The 25307-nt window shown below is 39.0% G+C and overlaps 1 protein-coding gene across 3 annotated transcripts; it reads left to right on the top strand.

The window, feature by feature from the left end:
* The first annotated feature begins 1947 nt into the window (after positions 1-1947).
* On the top strand, positions 1948-24746 carry POLR1E (RNA polymerase I subunit E). Of its 3 annotated transcripts, none has more exons than XM_081317538.1 (12): positions 1948-2099; positions 3557-3660; positions 4807-4883; positions 6791-6876; positions 7713-7768; positions 10161-10305; positions 11675-11782; positions 13947-14043; positions 15979-16112; positions 17606-17687; positions 19518-19649; positions 24400-24746. In XM_081317538.1, exons 1-12 carry the CDS (start codon positions 2036-2038, stop codon positions 24404-24406), a joined length of 1092 nt encoding a protein of 363 aa, XP_081173664.1. In that variant the 5' UTR covers positions 1948-2035; the 3' UTR covers positions 24407-24746. The 3 variants fall into 3 exon arrangements, with proteins under 3 accessions (XP_081173664.1, XP_081173662.1, XP_081173663.1); XM_081317536.1 differs by lacking the exon at positions 24400-24746 and adding an exon at positions 22153-23009; XM_081317537.1 differs by lacking the exon at positions 24400-24746 and adding an exon at positions 22153-23009 and having other exon boundaries at positions 2031-2099; positions 3562-3660.
* The last annotated feature ends 561 nt before the right edge of the window (positions 24747-25307 follow it).

The raw sequence follows: 25307 nt of genomic DNA on the forward strand, positions 1-25307 counted from the left end.
CAATGCTTATTTGAGGCGGGCCATAAATTTCTTTATCCAAAGGATACATAAAAATGCTGCATGATATAAAAGTGAGGTAGGACATAAAAGTGAGACATAAAGAAAATGCGTGGAAGAAGAACAAGGAAATGGAAGATGCCAAACCACAAGTTCAACTATCGGTCACACCTCGTAGGCCAGCACAGAGTTCAGTTACAGCTAACCACATATGTCTCGCTGTTGTTAGTTGCGAAGTCGTGTCCGACCCATCGCGACCCTATGGACAACGTTCCTCCAGGCTTTCCTGTCCTCTACCATCTTCTGGAGTCCATTTAAGCTCACGCCTACTGCTTCAGTAACTCCATCCAGCCACCTCATTCTCTGTCGTCCCCTTCTTCTATTGCCCTCAATCTTTCCCAGCATTAGGCTTTTCTCCAGTGAGTCCTTCCTTCTCATTCGGTGGCCAAAGTCTTGCTTGTAGCTAACCTCAAACATGCTGGAAACTTAGACGCTTAGCAAGACACCTGCAACCTTTGCCAGAGAAAAGGTTGCAAGACATTTAGCTATAATTTAGCATCGCTAAGGGGCTAGGGATGAGCTAGAAGGGGCCTAGAACTCATGTAACCAATCAGAGCTCATAAGTTACATTTCCGTGTTTGCTACTTTTGGAGACTATATATGTACTTGCTTTTCCATGAAAATGTGTTCAGACATTGATACTGCTTTTTGTTCTGAACCTTTTGCGCAAAATAAAACAAACTTCTTTTGATTCCGGGGTCTGAGTCTCTTGATTCTGCAACATATTAGACATTAAAGCAAACGTATTAAAGATAATTGTTGACTGTATTTATTAATCTTAATCCTAAGTAAGCATGCATCGGACCTTTTTTGGACATCCCAATAAATTTACTTAAAAAACACCACACCATGCAATTCACTTGAATCCTTACAATCATCTTTTAATTATCTCTAGTTTATGCTTGTTTTTTATGATCCTTGTAATCGCACTGCCAATAGCCCACATTTCTGGAAACCAATAGGATTCAGGCAGATTGTTTAAGTGTGTCTTTAAGGCAAGAAATATGTATCGTAAATTCTAAATCCCATGAGATGGAAAATAATAAACCTTTCCTGAAAATGGTTTTCTCTTCCATATCAGTGCTAAAAAGTACTTTTCATGTCTATTCAGTTGAGTCCACTAGGATTTGGGGGAATTAAAAAAATTCTACATAGAATAGAATAACAACTTTATTGTCACTTTAAATGTACACTAATAAGCATACATTAAAATGAAATTTCGTTGCATTCAGCTCTCACTTAGAGGAAATTACACCTATTACATTAATTGTGTTGCACAATTTGTTCTTCAGCTTATTATTAAAAGCAAGGGATTAAAATACAAGGCACTGTGGAATCGTGTAAAATGAGACCTAAAGCGAAGATTAAAACTTCTTTCAGGTAACTGACTTCTCAAATACTGAGCACTGCCCATACATTTTTAAGCAAGCCCTTGAATCCAAGACATTAGTCACGAAAAAAAACAAAACAAAAAACCCCCAACAGTCCCAGGAAATAAATACCATGCCCTTTGAGTTAAGGAAATAGCAGAAGAAAGAATGGCTGCTACAACTTTAACACGCCGAACTCTTCTTAAAGAGTGGAAATTGAGCTCGCAGCAGTTTCCTAGAATTCTTCCCTGGATTATGGATCAAGCCGCATTCCTAGAAAAGAGGAGATTCTAAACAGAGAAAGGAACACGCCAGAAGAAGGCAATGGGACAACTCATGCAGTGGCCAGGAAAACTCCACCGACGGGGTGCTGAAGTCACAAGCAGTCGAACTCGACCTTAACTATGTTTGTTTTTTTAATCCTTTCTAAGAGCAACTGCTTCGGAACACGCCTCCCCGGCTGCTCAGATCCTCTTCCTGGCCTGTAGGTGGCGATCGAGGTTAAGTGAGCGGAGCGAGTGCCCAGGAAGGGAGGTGTGGCCAGGACGTGGAGCCGAGGCCCGCCTCTTCCGGGGATCCGGCGGCAGCGGTGGTGCCGCGTTGCTGCCATGGCAGGGGAGGTTCGGTGGATCTACCGAGGAGATCCCCAGGAGGGGCAGAGCGCTCCGCTAGGTGAGACTCCCGTGGGGAAGTGCAGTCTGTCGCACTGTGAGCGTGGCTTCTTCGAGGCTCTTGTTCCACTCAGCTTTACCGGGTTTTAGTTTTCCCACGCTGGGAGCCCTGCAGGAGGCGTGGACAACGTGATAGAGATGGTACGAGAGGATAGGACAGGGATAGGCAACCTCGGCTCTTTTGTGACTCATGGACTTCAAAGCTATGCTGACTCAGGAATTCTGGGAGTTGAAGTCCATGAGTCCTAAAAGAGCCGAGGTTGTCTACTCCTGGGATAGGAAAAAGTCTTGAGTCCTCGAACGGAGTGGTTCCCCCAAGGCCAGAAGAGCAGTAAGGAGGAACGGGTGGTGCTCTCGATCAAGAGAAATGAACGTACAGGTAGTCCTCGACTTATTGTTCGTTTAGTTCATTTACTGACCGTTCAAAGTTACGACCGCACTGGAAAAAGCGACATGACCATTTTTCACACTTGCAGTGTCCCTATGGTCAAAATGCAGATGCTTCCCAATTTTATTTTTTATTTTATTTTTTATTTTAATTCCATTTATATCCCGCCCTTCTCCGAAGACTCAGGGCGGCTTACAAGCTTAGCAGTAGCCTTCATTCTATGTATATGCCTGCTTATTAGGGCTTTCACACACACCCCAAGCGGCATTATTACAAAGTCAGCTTAATTGCCCCCAACAATCTGGGTCCTCATTTTACCTACCTCGGAAGGATGGAAGGCTGAGTCAACCTTGAGCCTGGTGGGATGCGAACCTGCACTAATTGCAGGCAGCTGGTGTTACTTAAGGAGGCATTAGCCCACTGCTCCACCAAGGCATCATTCATGTCTCTATTGAATTTCATAGCACCAGTTTCCCTTTGAGGTATCTGCTCTGTGGGGGAATTGATGTCATTGACTCATTTATGACAGTTGCATTGTCCTGGGTCGTGTGATCACCTTTTGCAACCTTCTGACAAGCAAAGTAAATGGGGAAGCCAGATTAGCTTAACAATCATGTCCCTAATTTAACCAGTGATTCACTTAACACCTGTGGCAAGAAAGGTCATAAAATGGGGCAAAACTCAACAAACGTCTTAGTAACCAAAATTTTGGGATCAGTTGTGATCGTAAGTCGAGGACTACCTGAACTGTAGAGGCGTCTGGACTATGCCAGTTTTTTTCATTGCGCCCCATCCAAAGAAGTGGACTTCTGCTCACCTGGACATAATCTTTATACAACATCTCATTGGGAAAGAATGAATTAGATACTTAGTCTAACATGTAAGATGTTATTCATAAATTTTTGGATAAAAATCGTGCTGGTAAGTTTTTAGTGCTGGACAAGATCCAAACTGATTTAAGCATATTGAGATCTGCTTAGGTGTGACAACCTTTGATGAGGATGATGAACACAGTGATTTTGATTTCTTCTAGGATTCTTAATTGCTCTTTTCTTGCTGTTCAATTTCAGTTCAGTTTACAAATGGGAAACTGAAGAATTCTGAAAATATGAATTTCACTTTGTACAGAAGCAAAGACATCAGTAATCCCAGAAAGAAGAATTATACAATTTTGGTAATTGCAAACTTGTTCCATATTTTTGTGTTAATTTAAATATGTTGGTCTATTAAATTTATGATATGCATTCGTTCCTGTGCAATCATTCATGTCTCTATTGAATTTCATAGCACCAGTTTCCCTTTGAGGTATCTGCTCTGTGGGGGAATTGATGTCATAGAGATTAAGGTTTATCTTGTATAAATTCCAGGAATGGAAGATCTTTTCAAATTGCTTCTTGTCATTCTACTATATAAAGCCAAGTCTAGGGTCTGAGAATTTTAGCTGCTTCAGTACATAGATTTAAAAAAACTGTACACAACTAGACCCATGAAAAGTGCATACATGTTTGAGTTATATTAAATAAAACTATTCATATGTATGTATTTTCACTGCCTAGAAGTTTTGGTATAATTTATTAGGCATATAAGGGTTAATTGCATATGTGAGTATTATATCTGAAATTTGTTATTAGTTATGCCCATGCATATTAAATAAGTTAATAGAAAAAACAATTTAACCATTAGCCTCATGTTAGCATCATGCAGTAAGGAAGTTATAATTGCTGTTATCAAATTCTCACTTTTGAATGCCTCTGGTAGATTTTTGTGGAAATTGCATTTGTTTTAAAATGATATATTTTTAATACATTAATATATGCAATGTAATTTACTGAATTAAAATGCAATAATGTCTGCCTAAATCGTACAGAGTCAAAAATCAGTTGATATATAAAATTTTAGTATACAATATACAATACCAAAATAGAGAAACATAAAAAGTTTAGAGATGTATAGGTGCTTGGGTCAAAAGCAATTAATAAAATATCATAGACACTGTTGTCCATTTTCCTTGTTATCTGCTTGAGCTTTTGTATATATTACATTGCTTTCAGGATACAATTTATAATAAAAATAATGGAAAATTTCTGATGAGTGCAATCGGTAAAACCAAGTTACATAGCTGAGCTTAGTAAACATTAGTAAACGTTTAACAGATATATTAGAGAAGACTATAGATCTGCTTACTTGGCATTCATTTATACATTGTTGTAATTAATTCATACCTGGGAAGTCTAAGGATAAAATGGGAAAACCTTCTGGAAAATGCGTTCGCCTGGAAAACCAGCATCCATAGCTTATAGCTTTTTTTCCCCCCATTCAGAATGCAGAAACAGATCGGCTGTCTTACGTAGGAAATAACTTTGGTGCAGGAGCCCTAAAATGCAATACTCTTTGCAGGTATAATGAATATGTCTGTATCTCTAAAATGCATTAAATAATATTTTTTTTATTTATATATATATTTTTTATTTTAATTCCATTTATATCCCGCCCTTCTCCGAAGACTCAGGGCGGCTTACAAGCTTAGCAGTAGCCTTCATTCTATGTATATGCCTGCTTATTAGGGCTTTCACACACCCCCTACAAGCGGCATTATTACAAAGTCAGCTTAATTGCCCCCAACAATCTGGGTCCTCATTTTACCTACCTCGGAAGGATGGAAGGCTGAGTCAACCTTGAGCCTGGTGGGATGCGAACCTGCACTAATTGCAGGCAGCTGGTGTTCAGCCCACTGCTCCACCAAGGCTATATGAACATATTAAAATATATTTGCTTTCTTTAGCAAGTCAGAATTGGCCAAGCATTAATAGCTTCAGAGTAACAAGATTTCCTCTCGGTGTCGTAACAGGATATTTGTGATTCAAAGTGATAAATAAGACAGTCTGTTTTGAAGATTGATGGGACTTGAAAGCAAATCATAATGCACGTCTGAAAATATATCACAGTGATGCTTCTATATGTTCAGAATAGAACAAATACTTGTGTTTTGTGGTAATTGTCTATTGCATTTTTTTAATTTTGGAATTTTATTTGTAAGATGTATATGTTGTCTCAATCAATACAGTCAAATTAACAGTTTAAGGTACAGGTAGCCCTTGGCTTACAACTGTTCATAATAGTGACCATTCAGAGTAATAACAGCACTGAAAAGAGTGACTTATGACCATTTTTCACACTTGTGACCACTGCAACATTCCCACGGTCACATGAGCGAAATTCAGAGGCTTGGCAACTGGTTCGTATTCATGACGTTTGCAGGGTCCCGGGGTCATGTGATCAACTTTTGACAAGCAGAGTCATTTGGGAAGCCAGATTCACTTTAAGAATTGTGTTACTAATTTAACAACTGAAGTGATTCACTAAACAACTGTGGCAAGAGAGGCCGTAAAATGGGGCAAAGCTCACCTAACATGTCTCGTTTAGCAACATAAATTTTGGGCTCAACTCTGGTCATAAAGTCGAGGACTACCTGTAGTAGTTTGTACTATAGTTAACACAAGCTGAAAGTTGGGGAGGTAAAAGGAGGGGGGGGGAAATAAATATAAGTCACATGAAGAGCCACTTTGATGTTCTGTAGTGGTTAAGGCACCAAGCTAGAAACTGGGAGACCTGGGAGACGTAGGCACAAATGACCAGACTGGGGTCACTTTCTCTCAGCCCTAGGAAGGAGACCGTGGAAAAACCACTTTCGAAACCTTGCCAAGAAAATTGAATGGACTTGTCCGGGCATTTGCCAGGGTCAATACTGACTCATCTCCCCACCCTCCTGAATTCACATAGAGTTTGTAGTGGAAATGACAAATCTAGTAAGAGTTGAATAATATTTGGTTCTAATGGAGCTACAGTAGTGGAGTTGACTTAGTAATCTGGGGAAAAGAAGAGCTGTCTAGTTCAGCATTCAAGTAACCTTAAGAGACTTCATAATAGTTTTTAAGTACTATTTTACAGTTTTAAAAAAGTAACGAGGAAGGAAGGAGGGAGGGAGGGAGGAAGGAAGGAAGGAAGGAAGGAAGGAAGGAAGGAAGGGAGACACTAAATGTAAATAAATCTGATGGGCTACATCCAATATTTTGGAAACTGGGTCTAACTTGTAATTTTCTGTCTTTGTCCCTTCTACCTCCCACCTACATGGGAAATCCTCTATTACACTTTTAAGAGGTATAAAGAGAGTTGTAAAGGAGTTTTTTTTAAAAAAAACCATTCTATTGTAAAATGCTACTTCTGACACTTCTGAAGCCAGACTAGCCATTCTAAAAACTTCTAAAATTAAGGAGAAAACTACTCAACACCATCTCTTCCATTAGATATTTTGTTGGCGTGTTAGATGAACCCTCTGGGCAAATGGAAGTCTACAATGCAGAATTGTTCAACTTGCATCCATTACTTTCAGGTAGGTAAAGCATGGCTTTTCTTATTTTAATTATTGGCATGGTTACCCGGAGTAGGAAAATGATTTTTTTTTAATTTTACTTATTTCTCCCCCTTAATTTTTGTATAAATAACTTAAGACAGTTCAGAAGCCAGTGAACGTCTTCATGATGTCCTTTTTTATACACAGCCATCAATCAATCAATAAAAGTTATTTACTGCTTCATATTGTTTTTTCCCTATGCAGGGCTTGGGAGATGTTTTCCATTATTGATTCATGCAGAACTCATTGTCCTGAATGTTTAACAAGAACATTAGACACAGTGCTCATTCTGTTGAAGATTTTCAGAATACAAATGAAATTAAGTGGTCTACTGTACCAGATACTCCCAATCTGAGGAAAGCAACCCACAGAGTGGGTTCAGTTCAAGTTTTCCTATTGCACTAGTTTTCTATAGAAAGGAATATTTAACATTTTAAAACTTCAATCCCCAAACTGCATTTGGAAATAGTAAATTCCTGAAAGAATGTGCTGCCTGTTTTTTTCTGAATGTGTTCCCATCTCCTGGTCAGGATTTGAGAATTACCTTGCTTGATGGAGGAAAGATCTAGCTTTTAATAACATTTGTATCTCTGAAAAGAGGCTATCAGATTTATCTGCCCTGCACCAACACAGCTCCTTTTACAATAATTCTTGATCAGAAGAATTTAAAAGAATGTGTTGATCATAGACAGCTAATATATCTTCTTTCCAAGAGTGCTTTAATACTATTTGATTGGCACAATGGATGGATTCATGGATCAGGAGTCTTGTCGGTTCTGATTTTACTTTATTTCCTCTGTTGTTTTCCTTAATAGATGATGTAGCAGATAATGACCTGTCAGAATATTTGGCTAAATCCTATAGAGAGAAGGTATGTCAAGCAATTGGGGTACTATGATTGGAAAATTTATTTTAATACCTTGCTGTATTCAAAGGACTTTAGATTTATTTATTTATTTATTTATTTAAATTTGCCATGTAAATGGTAATAGTGTTGGGTTAAATTTTCAGCCATATTTTTTTAATGTTCTTATTCTGGACTATTTCTCCTTGTGGTTTCTCTTTGCTAGAATTTCAGCACACTTGCCATTCTTAAATAATTTCAGTGTTTCGGTGAGAAGGGTTTCAGTCCAGCGTAAGTAAAAAAATGGAAACTAGAACACTGTTTTTAAACTCTGTTGATATTTCATCCCCCTCTCATTAAGATAAAGGTAAAGGTTCCCCCGCACATGCGTGCTAGTTGTTTCTGACTCTAGGGGCCGGTGCTCATCTCCGTTTCAAAGCCGAAGAGCCAGCGCTTGTCCGAGGACGTCTCCGTGGTCATGTGGCCAGCATGACTAGACGCCAAAGGCGCACGGAACGCTGTTACCTTCCCACTGTATTGGTCCCTATTTTTCTACTTGCATTTTTACCTGCTTTCGAACTGCTAGGTTGGCAGAAGCTGGGACAAGTAACAGGCGCTCACTCTGTTACGCGGCACTCGGGATTCGACCCACCAAACTGCCAACCTTCTGATCGACAGGCTCAGCGTCCTAACCCACTGAGCCACCGCGTCCCCTCTCATTACTTGTTTCTAATTTGAATGCTTAAATCCATGTTGAAGTCATTCCGCATGATTCATGCCCTTAAATAAGGAATCTCGTTTGATGGGAGAACATTGCTCAACCTTGGAGCATATCCTTTCTATACAGGTGCTGCTCATTTAACCCACCACTTGTTCAGTGACCATTCAAACTTATGACGGTAGTGGTAGTAACAACTGGTTGTCATCCTTGTAGCTGGCACAGCATCCCCACATGATTTGTAACCTTTCGTGCCATATTCCCACAACCAAAGTCAATGGAAAGTAATCAGGAAGTCAGAAGCGATGGCCACATGAAGGCCTCACTTAACAACTACAACTGGGACAGCTGGAGCTGTTGTTGCTAAGCTGTGCAGTCACATGATTTTTCAGCTTACAACCTTGTGTCTTAACAATGGTGTTTCTGATTCCAATTACCGTTGTTAAGCGAGAACTATCTGTGCTGTAGTTGGTCATTTTCCAGCTTCTCCAGATTAGGTGTATTTTGGATAGGGCTAATGAAAGTGGCTTGGAAAAGTCTGTTGCAGCAACAAGGTCAACAATTGATAAGACAGAATCCTACCGGAGGAACTTTTTATTCAGAATTAACTTTGGTCCTCATCTCATTGATTCTTGAGAGCTTCAGGTCTCTCCTTGAAAACCATGTGACCCCAAAGCCCCAGTATAGCAGTATACAAATTAATTCATGCAACTCCCTATACAGTGAATATTGTTCTCATGTTGGCATTGTATGAATTATTGACAGATACTGTACTTTCCTCTTGTTGTTGTTGTGCTTTTAGTAACCAAATCATTAATAATAACAATGCAAATGTAATGGTAAAAGAAAAAAATGAAATCACCCCACTGAAAAATAGGATCTTTCCCACAAAATGAAACCTTTCTAGAATATTGGGCTGTAATTAAATAGTATAATTTCAGTGAAGCATCTCCCAAAGCTGCCACTGAATTTTATTGACATGTTGATGTGATTTCTCACATGAAAGTATTAATTTTAGAAAGAAAAGAAATATTTAATATTAATAGTAAATGACACACAAGTATTTAATATTTCTTTTCTTTCTGTTAACATAAATTTTATTGCATTTAAAGGTAATGTAAGTATAGTTTTTATCATCTCTTTATCCACATCTTTATCTTGGTTCTGCTTAAAACAGCAGATAAGTGTACAATATAAAGTATAAAAAATCCAGGTTGATTATAGGGAGCAGCTTTCTAGCAAACTTGATTGAGTTTGCTATTTCAGCTACCTTACTAAAAATGACTGTTAAAAAGAACTTTTAAAAAAGCAGCTGAATCTAATAAGATAATTGATTACTTAGAAGACAACTGATATTTTCTGTTTTCTTTCCCGCAAAATGAAGTTTGGAGGTGGGTTTGGAGTAATGTTCTTCTAGGGGCCAGACATGTCAAACCCACGACGTCGCACAACGTCTCGGATCTTTCCCCCCATTGCTGGGGAATAACAGTGGGGTTTCCTGGTGACGCATCCGGCCTGCGGGCCAGCAGTTTGACACCCCTGTTCTAGGCTGTCTTGTTACGGGCAGAAAAGGGCTTGACATTTTTAGTACTTTGTGTTCTTGCTAGCTGCCTCTTAAGCTGAATTTCCCCTGCAAGAGAGCCCAGTAGGAGTAGCACTTTGTAGCTTATACTGTATAGCAATCTCTTGATAATTTTACAGGTGGATCTCTGCATTGAAGCCTTTGGAACCAACAAACAGAGAAAAGCCTTGAATTCCCGGAGAATGAATGAAGTCAGAAAAGAGGTATTAAATAAAGCAGTGATTAAAGCTGCAGAAGATATCATAGAGACAAAAGGTGTTGCTGGTAGGTATCAAAAGCCATGAAATAAAGAATTGGAGCTGTGAGTCAATCTAAGATCTCTCTTTTTTAATGTAATAGAGAAGCTTATTGCTGGTTATTTAATTTATTTTGGGCATAATCATAAAGTGGCAACCTTGCACGCAAATGAATCTCATCTATCTAAAAATAATTGTTAAATGTTGAAAGGGCCTCTCTCCTGCCATTTACCTCCATGTGATTGTCATCTAGGCAGCCCACTAATAATCTTTCCATTATTTGAATCAGACTCTTTTCTAAATGTTTAAAAGGTTCTTTATATTGCTTGGCCATTTCAGATATTTACTACCGTACTATGATTTTATTTTTTTTGTTAAATGGCTCAGTATTGCTGCTTACTTTTTTTAAAAAAAAAATGTTCCAATGTAATTCAGTATAAAATATTTTTAACATCTTTCAATTTCCCATTTTTGTTGTTCCTTTTAAAATTATAGGTTAGATTTGTCCTCATTATGCCTTGTATCCTACAACACCCCTGCAACAATTCACATCTTTTCAAATATAAATACCTACAATAAAATCCTTTGTATCTTCAGTTTATAAGTTAGCTGAATTGCATATCCTTATTTATTGAACTTTCTTCTGTGCCTTTCCAAACTGGGGTATTTAGCCAGCGTTGGTGATTAACTAACAAAGCATAGAAACAGATAGCACACAGACCTTGTATTCTGTTATTTCAGAATTTTCATCCTAGGAAAATTATACTTGACGTTCTCTCTTTTACTCTTTAGGAGAACCCTAATTTCTTTCCTCTCCCCCTTTCTGAAAACCATTTGCACGATTTTATTTATTCATTGTTTTTATTAACATCCTTTGTTCCGACTAATATGTGGCCAATATTCTTAGATGCTGTTTAATCTTGAATATTCATGTTATTTCATATTATTTTACTTTACCTTTGCTTCAGTGCTTTAACTGCATTAGTTTGCTCTAAACTGTTTTCTGAATGCCAGTACAGTAAGGCAGTCTGAAAATGATGGGAACTATATTCCAACACATACAGAGAAAGTTGAGGCAGACTCTTTATTTATTTATTTATTTATTGATGGGATTTATATCCCGCCCTATCTCCCGAAGGACTCAGGGCGGCTAACAACAAAACATATAATAAGTACATAAATCAAGATAAAATGAAATTGAGAACATCAGTGCAATAAAAAATTAGAGAATTTAAAAAATGAATTAAAAATACTAAATATAAATTAATTAAAATGCCTGTCAGTCTAGGTCAGCCTGGTGGAACAGGTGTTAAAATTATTAATTTTAATAATTAATAATTAATAAACATCCTGTTAAATAAATAAAATATTTCTTTTTTTAAAATTTGTTTTCAAAGCATTGGTTCATGATGCAGCAGAAGATGAGAAAACTGATGTCTCCTTGGTTCTTCCTCTGTGCCATGAAGATGCTACAAATCCAGAGGACGTCTACAAGTTTGAAGATAGTATCCTTTATAAGCAAAATAAAGTCTGAGAGAACGGGCCTTAACATGAATATTAAAGAAAAAGTATGCCCTTTCTTGCTGAAGAGCACATGCAGAGAAAGACCACGAGTTCTATTGTGAATATGTTATGCATACAACCTGAGTATCTAAAAACCATTGGACCGGGGAGTTAGGGAAAGGAAACAGTTGCCAAGAATTGTTACCTTCCTCATAAATGTCTCTGGAAAATCTTATCCTGTACAAGAAAGAGAGAATTTTACTTAGTCACAGAGCAGAACTGGACAAGAAAGCTGATGTTTTTCTTCATTTTCAAAAAATCTGACCTGACAATATTCTCCTTTGTTTGCTGCATCACTGACACATTCATTCTAAACTCTTCTCTTCTTAATGTATGTTATCATCTTAAATGTTGCAGAGATAGTAAATACACATTGAAAGTCTTCCTTAGCCCTATAACTTCTGATGAATAGGAATGGGGATGAGGATAGAATTAGAAAATAGAATAGAATAGAATAGAATAGAATAGAATAGAATAGAATAGAATAGAATAGAATAGAATAGAATAGAATAGAATAGAATAGAATAGAATAAGGAAAGAAAAGATGAGAAATGAGACAGTGTTGTGGGAATTAAGTGATCAGCAGAGTGATGGCACTCTGATAATGCTGTTACTATAACTAGGTGGGAACTCTGGAAGTTGTATGCCCAATAAATTTGGAGGATTCCAAGCTGGAGAGGCTAGGAAAGCATTTGTGCAGTTCAGATCATCATTTAGTTTCTTTCCTTTTGATTTGATTTAAGTAGATAAAAGCTTTGCTGTGCTACTGAGGAAAATATGTTTTACTTAATCCAGCAGAAAGCGCTCTTACCGTATTTTTCGGACCATAAGACGCACTTTTCCCCCCCAAAAGTGGGGGGGAAAACGAGGGTGCGTCTTATGGTCCGAAGGTGATCCGTATGGCCAGCCCCAACCTCCGCAAGTGGAAAGCAAGGGAGATTGTCAGGAGCACGAATCGGCACGTGCTGGGAAACGCCGATCTCACGCTCCTGCACTCTCCCTCGCTCGGTTTCAGCTTCCCTTGCTACAAGAGAAAGCAGGCTGAAACGGAGTGAGGGAGATTGCCAGGAATGCGAATCGGCTGATCTCGCGCTGCTGCAATCTGCCTCGTTTCAGCCTGCTTTCTCTTGTAGCAAGGGAAGCTGAAACTGAGCGAGGGAGTTTGCAGGAGCGCGAGATCGGCCGATCGCATTTCTGGCAATCTCCCTCACTCCGTTTCAGCTTGCTTTCTGCAAGAGAAAGCCGGGCTGCAGGGCCGCCTCCGCGGGTACTGCTCTAATGCAGAGAGGGAAGGACAAAGGGAGGGAAGGAAGGAAGGAAGGAAGGAAGGAAGGAAGGAAGGAAGGAAGGAAGGAAGGGACAATGGGAGAGGGAGGGAGAGAAAGAGAGGGAGAGAGAGAGAAGGAGAAAGATTTTTTTTTTCTTGTTTTCCTGCTCTAAAAACTGGGTGCGTCTTATGGTCCGGTGCGTCTTATGGTCCGAAAAATACGGTATATAGATTAATGTAATGAAGGGAACTGCAATCTCAATACAGGTAGTCCTCAACTTACGATCAACCATTTAGCAGCTTTTTGAAGTTACAATGGACCTCCAAAAAGTACATACAACATGATTGCAAAGTTCTAATGGCTGCAAGCATATATACCCTGCAGTCACATGATTGCATTTTGGTCACTTTGCAACCAGCTCACCTTTATGGCCATTTACACTGTCCCACAGTCACATGACTGCCTTTTTTTTGCTGGTTTCTGGCATTTACTTTCAGTTTTCTGCCCATTGGATAAAATAGATTTCCTTAAGAGCTGTATCATTCGCTTGGCACCTGGTGTCTACTTAACATCTGCCACAAAAGTCATAAAATTAAGTGCAGTCGTGGTGTGACCTTAACAACTGCAATGACTTAAAACCATAATTCTGGACTCAGATATGGTCATAAGTTGAGGACTACTCAGGTGGGTTTTTTTTCCTTTTAATCAGAAGCTATTTGTTCTTTTATCCTTAAGAGGATCCAGCCTCAATCCTCTGGTGTATAAGCGTCTGCTTTATATTGAGATTGCCTTGGTGAGTAAGAAATACCTGCCTAAAACATCCTAAACATATATCCAGTCATTTCACCTGCTGAATTTGAGGCACTTCAGGCTCCATCTGCAGTTTTCACGAACATAACCGCAGCTGACATTCTCAAGATGACTGAAGAGAAAAGGTAAAGATCCTTTGAGTACAATTTGGGGCAAAGTATTATTAATGTAGTCTTTACATGATTTACATGGTTTAAAATAGAAATGTAGTTAGCGGTTAATTTTGTAAAGAAGGAACCGGTGCATCATATGTGTCACTTGAAGACTGAAAGATCAAGGGATGGGTAAAATATTCCTGTGTGAACAGCCATTAGAATCTAATACAACTCCTCTTGCTTTTTGCCCTAAGGTGCTTTGCACGTTCTAATGAAGGTTCTCAAATGGCATCTACGATTTTATCTTTCATGATATTATTTTGTGGAATTAGTGTAAGAGTATTCTGAAGCAATGTTTCTAAGGCCTCCCAGTTTGACAATGTGTCTGCCCCGAGTTAAAAGAAAATGTACAGGAAAACACTTCTCTAAGGTTTTCGTGGTTTTATTCTTGTGGTACCAATATATCATCTGAAATGGAATATCTGCATAATCATCCTGTCTATGTGGGTTGTTTTTAGGAAAGTAAGAGGTTGCCCTTATCCAAAATTAGAGCATTTGTCTGCTTAGTATAATAGCGCTCAGTATTATCTACTCTGAATGGAGAGAAGTTTCCACAATTTCAGGAGGACCTCTATCCAGCCAGTCTTTCCTGTACCGGTAGCCCTTACAACAGTTCATTTAGTGACCACTCAAAGTTTACAACAAGTGACTTATGACCATTTTTCACAGTTCGGACTATTGCAGCTTCCCCACGGTCACATGATTTATATTCGGATGCTTGGCAATTGGCTCACCTTTATGACGGTTGCGGTGTCCTGGGGTCACGTGATCACCCTTGGCAACCTCCTGACAAGCAAAGACAACGGGGCAACCTGGTTCACTTAACAACTGTGTTATTAATTTAGCAACTGCAGTGATTCAGTTAACAAATGTGACAACGGAAGTCATAAAATGCGGCAAAAATTCACTTAACGAATTTCTCGCTTCGCAACACAAATTTTGGGCTTAATTTTGGTCGTAGGTTGAGGGACTACCTGTACAGGCCAGGGACTGAACTGTTGTGATTCAGGGTCAGCCTGTGGGTTCGGCAGTTGGGTCGGACGACTCAGAGGAGGAGGGGGGTGTTGAAGACCTTGCTGATGATAGCCCTCAGGCAGGCCCCTCCCACTTGGTCACCATGGAGACCCAGCTGTGTGAGCCTGACAGTGTGGATGAAGATGACCCACAGCTGGCCCTGTTCAAGGACGCCCGACGAAGGAGGCAGTCAAGTAGGAGTAAACAGAGGAAGGCAATGGGGCTTCTCGGAAGGAGGGAGAGAGAAGCCACGCCCTGAACTCTTTATAAAGGACTTGTGTGGGGAGGGCTGGTTTGCTGAAAGCAACCGCTCAGATAGTGTTTCAAAGCTCCTGTATCTTGGTTCATGTCTTGTTTGTTTTTGTAATAAATTTGGCAGACGTTATTCCAGCCACTTGCCGTTTGTAAAGGGGTTGCCTTTTCTGCAAGGCCGGTAGCAGGCTGGTACAGAACATGAACATGGGTCCTACTGCATATAAAACGAATCAACCATTTCTCAGCTACTGCTCTCCACCTTTTGATTTTTTGGGGGGTGGAGAACATGCCTTTACTTGGATGTGTTATTAGCACTGGTTGTGCCTGAGCTGCAAAGAGAGGAAAAGGAAAAAGAGAAAGGAACATACATCTATTGCTACAATACTTCTAGTCCAGAAATGCAGACTGAGGATCCACCTGTTTAAATCTGAGCAAAATATGCACTGCAGCAGGTAATATGTAGTAGATTGTGCTGTACTGGGTGTGTTTAAAGGGAGACGGTTTCTGTTGATATAAACTTGATCGCTTTCGATCCACACACAGAGTTTTGTCAACAGCAGCTGAAATTGCAGCTTTTGCTAGCTACTTCCTAACTGCTTTTTGAGGTGTAAACTAAATCTTTTCTGTCTTGCTTAGCTACTGTTCCTTTGTCTTGAATGAACTTAAATCCATGCCTTTGAACGAGAAGAGTTACGATCACAAAGCACGTTGCCTCTGGTTTCTTGACTGTCTTGTCAAGCTGAACTCACAAAAGATCGTTAAAAAGAAACGTAAGGATTTTTTCCCCTCTCGGATATCAAATATATTTTTGTTTTATTTATTTGACTTATATCCTGCTTGTCCTCCAGGAGCTCAGTTGTACACAATGTCCTTCCTCCTATTTCTTTTCCACAACAAACTTGTGAGCTAGAGTGAATAAAGAGAGAGGAATTGCCCCCAAATCAGCCATTGCACTTCTATGTATGAGTGTGAGGAAGACTTGAACCCGGATTCCCCAATCCAAATTTCCTAGTCCAAAACCTTCACTATTGCACCACACTAGCTCTCATTATAGAAGAGAGCCTAATCCTTGGGGGAAATTAAACCAGAAAATGTAAGTGGTTATTTTTTTTTAGCCTTCCATCTGTATCGAAGTCCGACTCTTAGAAATTTCAGTTAGCTAGAAATGGAGGCCAGAATACCTCATGCGCTCCAATTGGGGAAAGCCTAATGTAATTTGATTTGTATTATTTTCAGGCAGTTTAATACATCTTTTAGATTTCTTGAAAATGAACAGGGACCATGGAGACTGTATAAAATGCCCAGTTCAATTCTTTATTGATTGATTTGATTTCCCCCCCCCCTTCTGTTCAGTCGTGTCCAATGTTTGGAGACTGCCTGGAGAAATCCCTGCAGTATTCTTGGCAAGGTTTTCCAGAAGTGGTTTGCCATTGTCTCCCTCCTATGGCTGAGAAAGATAGTTTTGTGCCCAAGGCAGGACTAGAAGTCACAGTCTCCCAGTTTCTTGCCTTATGCCTGAACCGCCACACCAAACCAGCTCCTTAGTAGCATGGAACTGACTGTTCTAACTGTGAAATAGAAATCAAAATGGCTTATTTTGAAGTTAGGCTATTTTTTTTAATAAGCTTAGAGTAGCTAATTGTATACTTGGACTGAGAGGTTTCAGGATTGGGATGTACTAACATCAAAATAATTTGTAAACCTCTATGAAGGGAATCAGCATATTGAAATGACAAGGTTTTATTGCAGTGTAGGCAGTGGCCTATAGAGCATCCTGAGCTATAATTAGGCATTGGAGTACACACTTTATGCTTTATTTCTCACTTAGGGGCAAGAAATGTTTTCAGTTCTTATTATAGGATCCTATGAAACAGAACAGATTTTTCTGAAAATTTAAGGTTGGCATTTCTACAAACCTCATGATTTTTATGCAGTGTTTGGGTATTTTTTTACAACTTCAGCCTTTAGTCATAGATGGATGGATGGATTCTGTCCTCTTACCCCCTCTTGATCCCACTGAACTCCAATTTGTTCTTCTGCAGTCTTACCAATTTGCTGTACTCTCAGCTATATTGGGTAATTTTTTTTTTCTTAAAATGAAAATTGATAATTTTTTAAGATTTTGTATTCTGTGTCCAGTATTCTGTTTGTTTACAACGTCTTCACTTTGTACTATCCAGACTCCTCTGGTTATTCTGATTCTTATTTGGATTGGAGATTTGGAGGTTTTCAGAACACTTAACTTTTTTATCTCCAACTGTAGATGCCATGGGCCCCACTTGTCCAGACATCATCAGCAACAAGCTTGTGAAAACTTTCACAGCGCTATCTTACGGCAATGGCAGGTAAAAAAAAGCAGCCCTTTGATTTCAAGTCTAGTAAAATTTATAAATTTATCAATAGGTTTATTAATTAATTGGTTTATTATACTTTAGAGACTTACAAAATAATACATCTTTGCTTAAAAAGAAATAGCATGCAAAATATGCTTGAAATCAAAAGAAAACAGGTATGTTTCTTTATTTCAAATGCATTATATACAGGAGGATCATGCTAAGAAACTGCTCATAAATCCTTAGTAGTTGCAATTAACTGAAATGTACAGATGTTTGTTCTTAAAGAAAGAGAGAGAATATAAGGAAACACAATGAGAATAAAAGGCAATTCATATAATTGTTATTTTTCTTTTTGCATCTGATGTGTTTTTGATAATCCCATGGAAGGGAGACCTCTTCTAACATTAAAGCACTATGTTAGGGAACGTTATTCAGGAGTACCATCTCCCAGCTCTGTGCCCTGTCAGGGCTCAGGGTTAAGATATTATTTATTTTATTTATTTATTTTAATCCCATTTATATCCCGCCCTTCTCCGAAGACTCAGGGCGGCTTACAATTTAAGCACAAACCAATGTGCTTAGCAATAGCCTTCATTCTATGTATATGCCTGCTTATTAGGGCTTTCGCCCCCCCAAGCGGCATTACAAAGTCAGCTTAATTGCCCCCAACAATCTGGGTCCTCATTTTACCTACCTCGGAAGGATGGAAGGCTGAGTCAACCTTGAGCCTGGTGGGACTCGAACCTGCACTAATTGCAGGCAGCTGGTGTTACCTAAGGAGGCATTAGCCCACTGCGCCACCAAGGCTTATCTTTTTACTACCTGTGTTTCCCCGAAAATAAGATGGGTCTTATATTAATTTTTGCTCCAAAAGACGCATTAGACCTTATTTCCCGGTTAGGTCTTATTTTGGGGAAAATATGGTACTAAATGCATCCGTCTGGCTGACGATCTTAACTGGGGCTTATTTTGGGGGTAGGGCTTATATTACGAGCATCCTGAAAAATCATGCTAGGGCTTATTTTCAGGGAAACATGGGTAAGTAACATCCTCTCCCATTTTATGAAAAAAAGATTGTATAAAATGGTAAGCTATTAATGTCTTATTCCATTTCAAGCTGCCTTATTTTTGTTGACAAAAATAGTTTTGTGTTGTTTTTAATTGGGCTTTTCTGATGTATACACTTAAAAGTTGTGGAGTGGAAATTATGATTATTAGGCAAAAAATTATGACTGTTAGGCATAAAGGTTTTGTGCAGAAGCTTTAAAGGTCTATTTTGTAACTATTGGAAATCTTAAGAGCTTCCTGAGACTCTGTTTAGTAAAGTGGTTAAAGGCACAAGGCTACAAATAAGGAGACCATGTGTTCTGGTCCTGCCTTGGACACAAAAGTAGCTGAGTGACTTTGGGCCAGCCACTCTCTTTCAGCCCTAAGAAGGAGGCAATAACAAATCATTTCCCAGATGTAGCCAAGAAAACTTCAGGGACTGGTCCAGCCATTTTCTAAGAGTCGATACTGATTTGAAGGAACATGCTGTATTTTTTATAAATGAGTCCTATATTTCATTTTACTTATCTACATATACATCTATAGCCAATCCACTCATAGGTTGCAATTAAGGAACAATAATACAAAATGAAACATCTAAAACAGAGATGCTTACATTATACAGACTGCTGAAATTGTATTCTACTGGCACAAAACACTGTGCAAAATATAGGAAACTGTCACATTTTTATTTTACTGCTTTCTAGGAGGATGTAGAAAGAATATAGCAGCAAGGTAGCATAGTCTTTGTATCATGGTTTTCTTATCCTTTTTTCCCATTTTGTATTTCAGGATACAAAACGTAATTTCAGCTTCAATGAAAGTTAAGATAACAGCATACGTCATAACCTTGGCTTTGCATATTAACGATTTTCAAACAGATCTGACAGTCTTGCAGCGAGATCTGAAATTACGTGAAAACAAGTATGATTAATAGCACAATTCTATTTTTAATCTATTCTCTTACTAATGGACTAAGAACTTCAGGGGCTCCACTGACTTTTGAGGTGTGCCTAGAAAACCATATGTTCCCCCATTATTTTGGGACTAGTTTTCCCCAACCTTCCAAATGTTCTAGACTACAATGCCCATATCTTCCATTCAGTAGGTTCTGCAGTTGTGACTGGGAATTATAGGGGTTGTAATTAACATTCCTAAGAATTAGGCTGACATTTCTCCCTTAAAAGGGAAAACATTTTTTCCCTAATCTTTAGAAACTGTGAGAAATTAATGTGTTTTTTTTCAAAAGCACCCTTATGGTTAAGTTCAACAAATTAATGTCTACAATAGTTCCTTGGTCTTGTATATATTGTTTTTGGAACACCAGAGAAGCCAGATAGCAAGGCAAAGAATAGGACAGGCGAAAAAGGTTGGTTCATTTCAGTATCTTCCTTGGGGTAGATTAAGTATGATTATAACTTGAACTAGATAGAGGAGACGAACAAGGGCTATGCAGAACAAGATGGCAAGTATGGAGCCTAACTATATGGTGTCCTTTGGTACAAAGTCTGTTTTCCCCTACATGAGGGAGTAACATTCATTCCTGGAAGAAAAATAAAATAGCATTCTAATGCTGTGTATATCCCATCTTTAGGTCCTATAACGCTAGAAAGTAGTACTTGGAAGTTCCGATTGAAATACATTAAATTTTAGCAAAATCACTATGCTATGTTTTTCCTATGAGCCATATTGCATGGTAGGAAAAGGGGCCTCTTAGTTCTCATGCTGAATAACCAACCAGTCTCAGTAGGAAAGGATCTATTGGAACTTCCCTTTGAAGCCATATTAAGTCAAATCCCAGATCACGTCTTTAACACCAACAAAACACATAAATTGCTTGGATAGATAATCAAGAATGCTGATTGGTAATGTGTGCCTATGGAGATAATCAAAGAGGGCTGCTATTGGGACCACACATTTAAGTTTCAGTTTAGATGACTTATTGCTTATGCCTACAGTATACACAAGAATCTAGTCAGTTAACAATCAACGCTAAATTAGCTCTAGATAAGAGTTGAGGGAAATCAAAAGGGGCTGAACTTAAGACCGTTGTGGGAACGTAACGACTCCAGGCTGATCATTCTCTTGACTCCATCCCCCAGGCTCTGCCTGCAGATTACATTCCTATCGCCGTATCGCCACTCAGTTTAGTGACTGCCTTGTTTAAGGACCATTCACTTACAATACAGTAACTTTACTACAGCCAATCCTTGAATTTACAGTCTCTGCATTTGTTAAGCAAAGGAAAACTTAAGTGACATCATTAGTTTCTGTTTCACTTGGTGACCACTTTGCCCACTTTGCTGGTTCCAATTGTGGTCACTAAACAAGGTCTACCTATACCTTCCCCCTTCACATCTGACAGATAGAACTCCTTTGCCAACAACTTCCCCCTCACATTTGACTGCATCCTGTTTTATGCTCAACCTTTTTAATGTTTGTAATCAAGTGAAATGGCCTCTATGACCTGCTAGTTGGTTATTGATTAGACTGTCATAAAGTAAATGGTTCGAATAGGTTCCTTGGCAGAGTACAAAGAGGAAGTACTCTTGAAGCTCAGCGTTCATATAAAATATGTTGAAATCTGATTGAAAACGTTTGAGAGTGAAAGATATAAATCCTAGAAGTAGTTGGTCAGGCTAAAGTATCCACTTGGAAGCCCTGATTTGGGGTCTGAAAAGTGTGGTCAGTGACTGATTGCAGTTGTGACATATTTACCCTCTACCAGCAATTTAGTTCAGCCAGGCTTAGTCAGTATCTCCCATCTCTCAGGTGATGAAAAAAGTATAACTAAAATTGTAAAATCAGGTTGGTTGACCCACTTTATGACAAACACGTTATGCTCCTTTACCATATAACTTGAGGACTACCTATATTTCATGCAAGAGGTCAGTGGTGAATTATGGGGGAAGTGGTGTAATTCTGTCCAATAAAAATACAAAAAGCAGAACTAAAATGCTGGGTGGTCTTTTTTTTATGCTGCATCAAGGAATGGGGGACGTTTGTTTTCCATTTTTCAGAAACGTTTTGGGTAGAATATCGTTGCTTCTGGCAGTCTTCTCCAGTCTCCAGCTATGTTGAGCTGCAAGTCCCATCAAATGCTTACAGTCCAATTCATCAGGAAGCCTCTGGTTAGAATGGCTGGCTTAAAGCTTGGCTTTTCTTCAAACGTGATCAGCTCTTGATTCAATTAGCATCTTGCCTTGCTTTGTGGAAAGAAATTTGCTGGCATCAGCAGAAACCCCAATTCTTTAGCCTGAGAAGTCTAGACTGTAAGTTTTGGCTTTAATCTGACAGTCAAAAGGGGGAAAGGAACAGGAAAAGCCAAAGTCACAAACTGTGAAGAGAAGACTGCTAGAAGAAAAAAGAAGAAACTCTTTGAGCAGAACAGTTTTTATAACTTGACATTTTCTCTCTTTTAATGCAGAATACTTGACATTGCCAAGGCATTGAGACTGAAGATCAGCAAAAGCAAAAACCTCTTTAGATTTGAAGAACACAAGTTAGCGACACTGTGCTTGCCTTTACCTGCTTACAAAATGCCCGCACGTGGCAGGAAACGCAAACTAAATTAAGAATGCTTTTTTCCTCTAGAAAAAAGCTGGACATCTAGATCATGTGAACAGAGCTATCGCTTCATTGTCCTGAAGAGACTGGAGAGATTTGTTCTTGTAGTTATACAGGTTTGTTTCTGCCTTGAGGTAGTTTAGCAGAGATCTGGCACTTTTATTGAAGTCATTTAGGATATCTGAACATTTGGCATCTTGGTTCAAAACAGCCATATCGGAATCCTCCATCCATGCATGACTGAATATTTAAAATATTTAATATTAAAATTAAATATTTTAATGTTGAAAATGGTCCTTATGTTTTTGGTAATATTAAAAACATTTTTTAAAAATTATCTACGCTTAAATCATCTTCATTTAATTATGTTTTTATGTTGTAACATTCCCACCTAATTTTTCTACAGCTCTTGGGTTAATTTCTAGGTTCCTTTCAGCTTCTTTAGTCTATTTTTTTTTTAAACAGGAATGCAGTTGAAGATTCATCTGCTTTCTTTAAAGCAGTGTATGGTTTGAACAAGGTGAATGATCTAAAGTAATGCCTTTTGACTTCTGATCAGGGCATTGAAAGCAGGCAACTGCTATAAAGAAGAGAGATGATATACCAATCTTCTCCAATCTGGTCACCTATAAACATATTGGGCCTCAACTGTCATAATGTCTAGCCAACATAACTGAATAAATGTTGATACAAGCAATCCAGACTTGTTTATTAAGACAGTTTGCTTCTTAAGGACTGCAGAGCTATCATCTGTCTCTCGGTCCTTCCCACGTTGTACCTTATATTCCTTCTCCCTAATGCCCAGAGTCTGTTCTCAGATTCCTACTAGATGAACCATGTTTTATAAACAGACAAACAACAGTTACATACACACATTATATTTGGCTGATGTTGGTCTATTACTAACCTTTGCACAGCTAAAACCTTCTGTGGTGGGCTGGGATTATAAATAGTACTCATAAAGGCAAGTTTATATAAACTGAATTTTTGGGGCATGTGCTGTATCTGAGTTCTTCCCTGACTCCCACCTGTCTCACACACAGACAATTTACAGAATGCTTAAGGAATTTCTCTTCATTATGCAGTTAACTGAAGACACAGGAACCCTGTTGTCACCTTCCATACTGTATCAGGAAAAAAATAAATAGGCAAAAATCTCTGCATTTAAAATATATTTTATTTTGTAGTACAGAGTTTTTCCTTTATAAAACTTTTCAAAGACTAGTTTGCATTTCTTTTAACAAGATACGTGTGAAACAAGATACTAGATTATCATCCATTCCCAGCTATAAGCTTAAACATATTAGTAGTGGTCAGTTCCAGTTAAGCTAAAATGCTTTAAGAAGTGATCTATGGCTCAAATGCACTGTGTTGCTGACAGCGCGTTCTCATGTCTACTGGGAAGTGAGACTGTAGCAGAGTTTACTACTAGGTGTGTGCTATAAAATTGCACCTTAAAAGTCAAAGAAGCAAGGCAATTAAGTTAGATCTATTTTTTTTAATAAGACATTCAGTTGATTGTTTACAGTCGGCTGACTTGTCTGCAATTATAACTCATGAGGGAGTACATCGTACTGGGAATATTGATGTTGAATTCACAATCTGTGGTAGTTAGAAAAGCCACGTCTAATTAAGTAAAAAGTTTCTGATCTTGCAACAGTAGGCATCAGTTGATTCTTTCTACTCCTTCCTTAAGAAGGCTGAGAGAACTGGAAAGAAGGAGCTTCAGACAGAAGGCCTAACTGGCAGTTTTCTCCACTTTCTATTCAGGGAAATAAATGCTTTCTGCGCCTGAAAAACTGGATCCAGCCCTGTAAAAATACTTCAGGCTCGTTTATTTTGCTGACTTGCAGCTTAAACCAATGCATATTTATTCCAAAATGGAATAGTTACAACTGGACTTTCCTACGTGTGCATAGATTTCAGTCCCAGCTACAAAGAATTTCTACAAAACCATTCTAGTTGTAGATCACAACTTTTTAAAAAGGGGTTTTTTTTAACAATTATCCATACATACAGTATGAAGATAACAGAACCGTAAGTCCATCTCTCTTCTCTTATTAACATTGCTTCTTTCTTAAAGCCTCCTGTTTTTACTGTTTTCTAGGAAATGATGAGCAAATGATGAGTAAACATACATAACAGAGGAGAAACTAAGCAGTACAAGGTTTCCTTTATTCCCGGTTCAGCCTCTGGCATCCTCAACTTTAAAAAGGATAAAGTAGCCTAAGATCCTACTCTAGCTGCTATGACTGGAGTGAACAGGGCTGAATTTTCTATATGTGATGCAAGGCAAAATTCTATGCCCCATACAAACTCAGTAATATTTATAAATGTGTGTTATTAAGACCTGTTGGCTATCTCAAGAACACTGTCTTATGTTCTGACAACAGAAGATAAGACGTAACTGAATAAACCAAAATGCTATTGTCTCCTAATCAAGTGCTCCTGACCGCTGTTCTACCAGGGATCAATTACAGCAGACATGTCAAACACAAGGCCCGGGGGCCGGATCCGGCCCGCGAAGTGGTTTCATGCGGCCCGCGAAGCCATCCTGGAAACAGTGAGGGAACAGCCCCCCATTGCCTTGGCCCTGGCCCAGAGACCCTCCTTCTGCCAGAGACCCTCAGATCTGTCCCACTCCTGCCCAGGCCCCCATAGGCACCCTTGATGCGAACGATGTAGAGCTGGCCATGCCCACCCAGTAGGCCATACGCACTCTAGCCACGCCCACCCAGTAGGCCACGCCCACCCAGGCCATACCCACCCGGCCCCCTGAGGGCAACCGCAATGCTGATGCGGCCCTCAATGAAATTGAGTTTGACACCCCTGAATTACAGCTTATCAGCTGAGAGCTAGTGAGATTTATTTCCATACTACAAATGCAGCTTAGTGGCAGCACTACATTAGACTTGGCTTCAGATCAACAGAGACCCTCACAAGTCTCCTCTGAAATGTAAAAGTCAACAGTGTTTCTTTTTTCAGTTTCTGTCCTATAATTCTGTCCTTTCTCCC

The sequence above is a fragment of the Vipera berus genome (genome assembly GCF_964194415.1).
Source record: "Vipera berus genome assembly, chromosome: 2".
NCBI lineage: Eukaryota > Metazoa > Chordata > Lepidosauria > Squamata > Viperidae > Vipera > Vipera berus.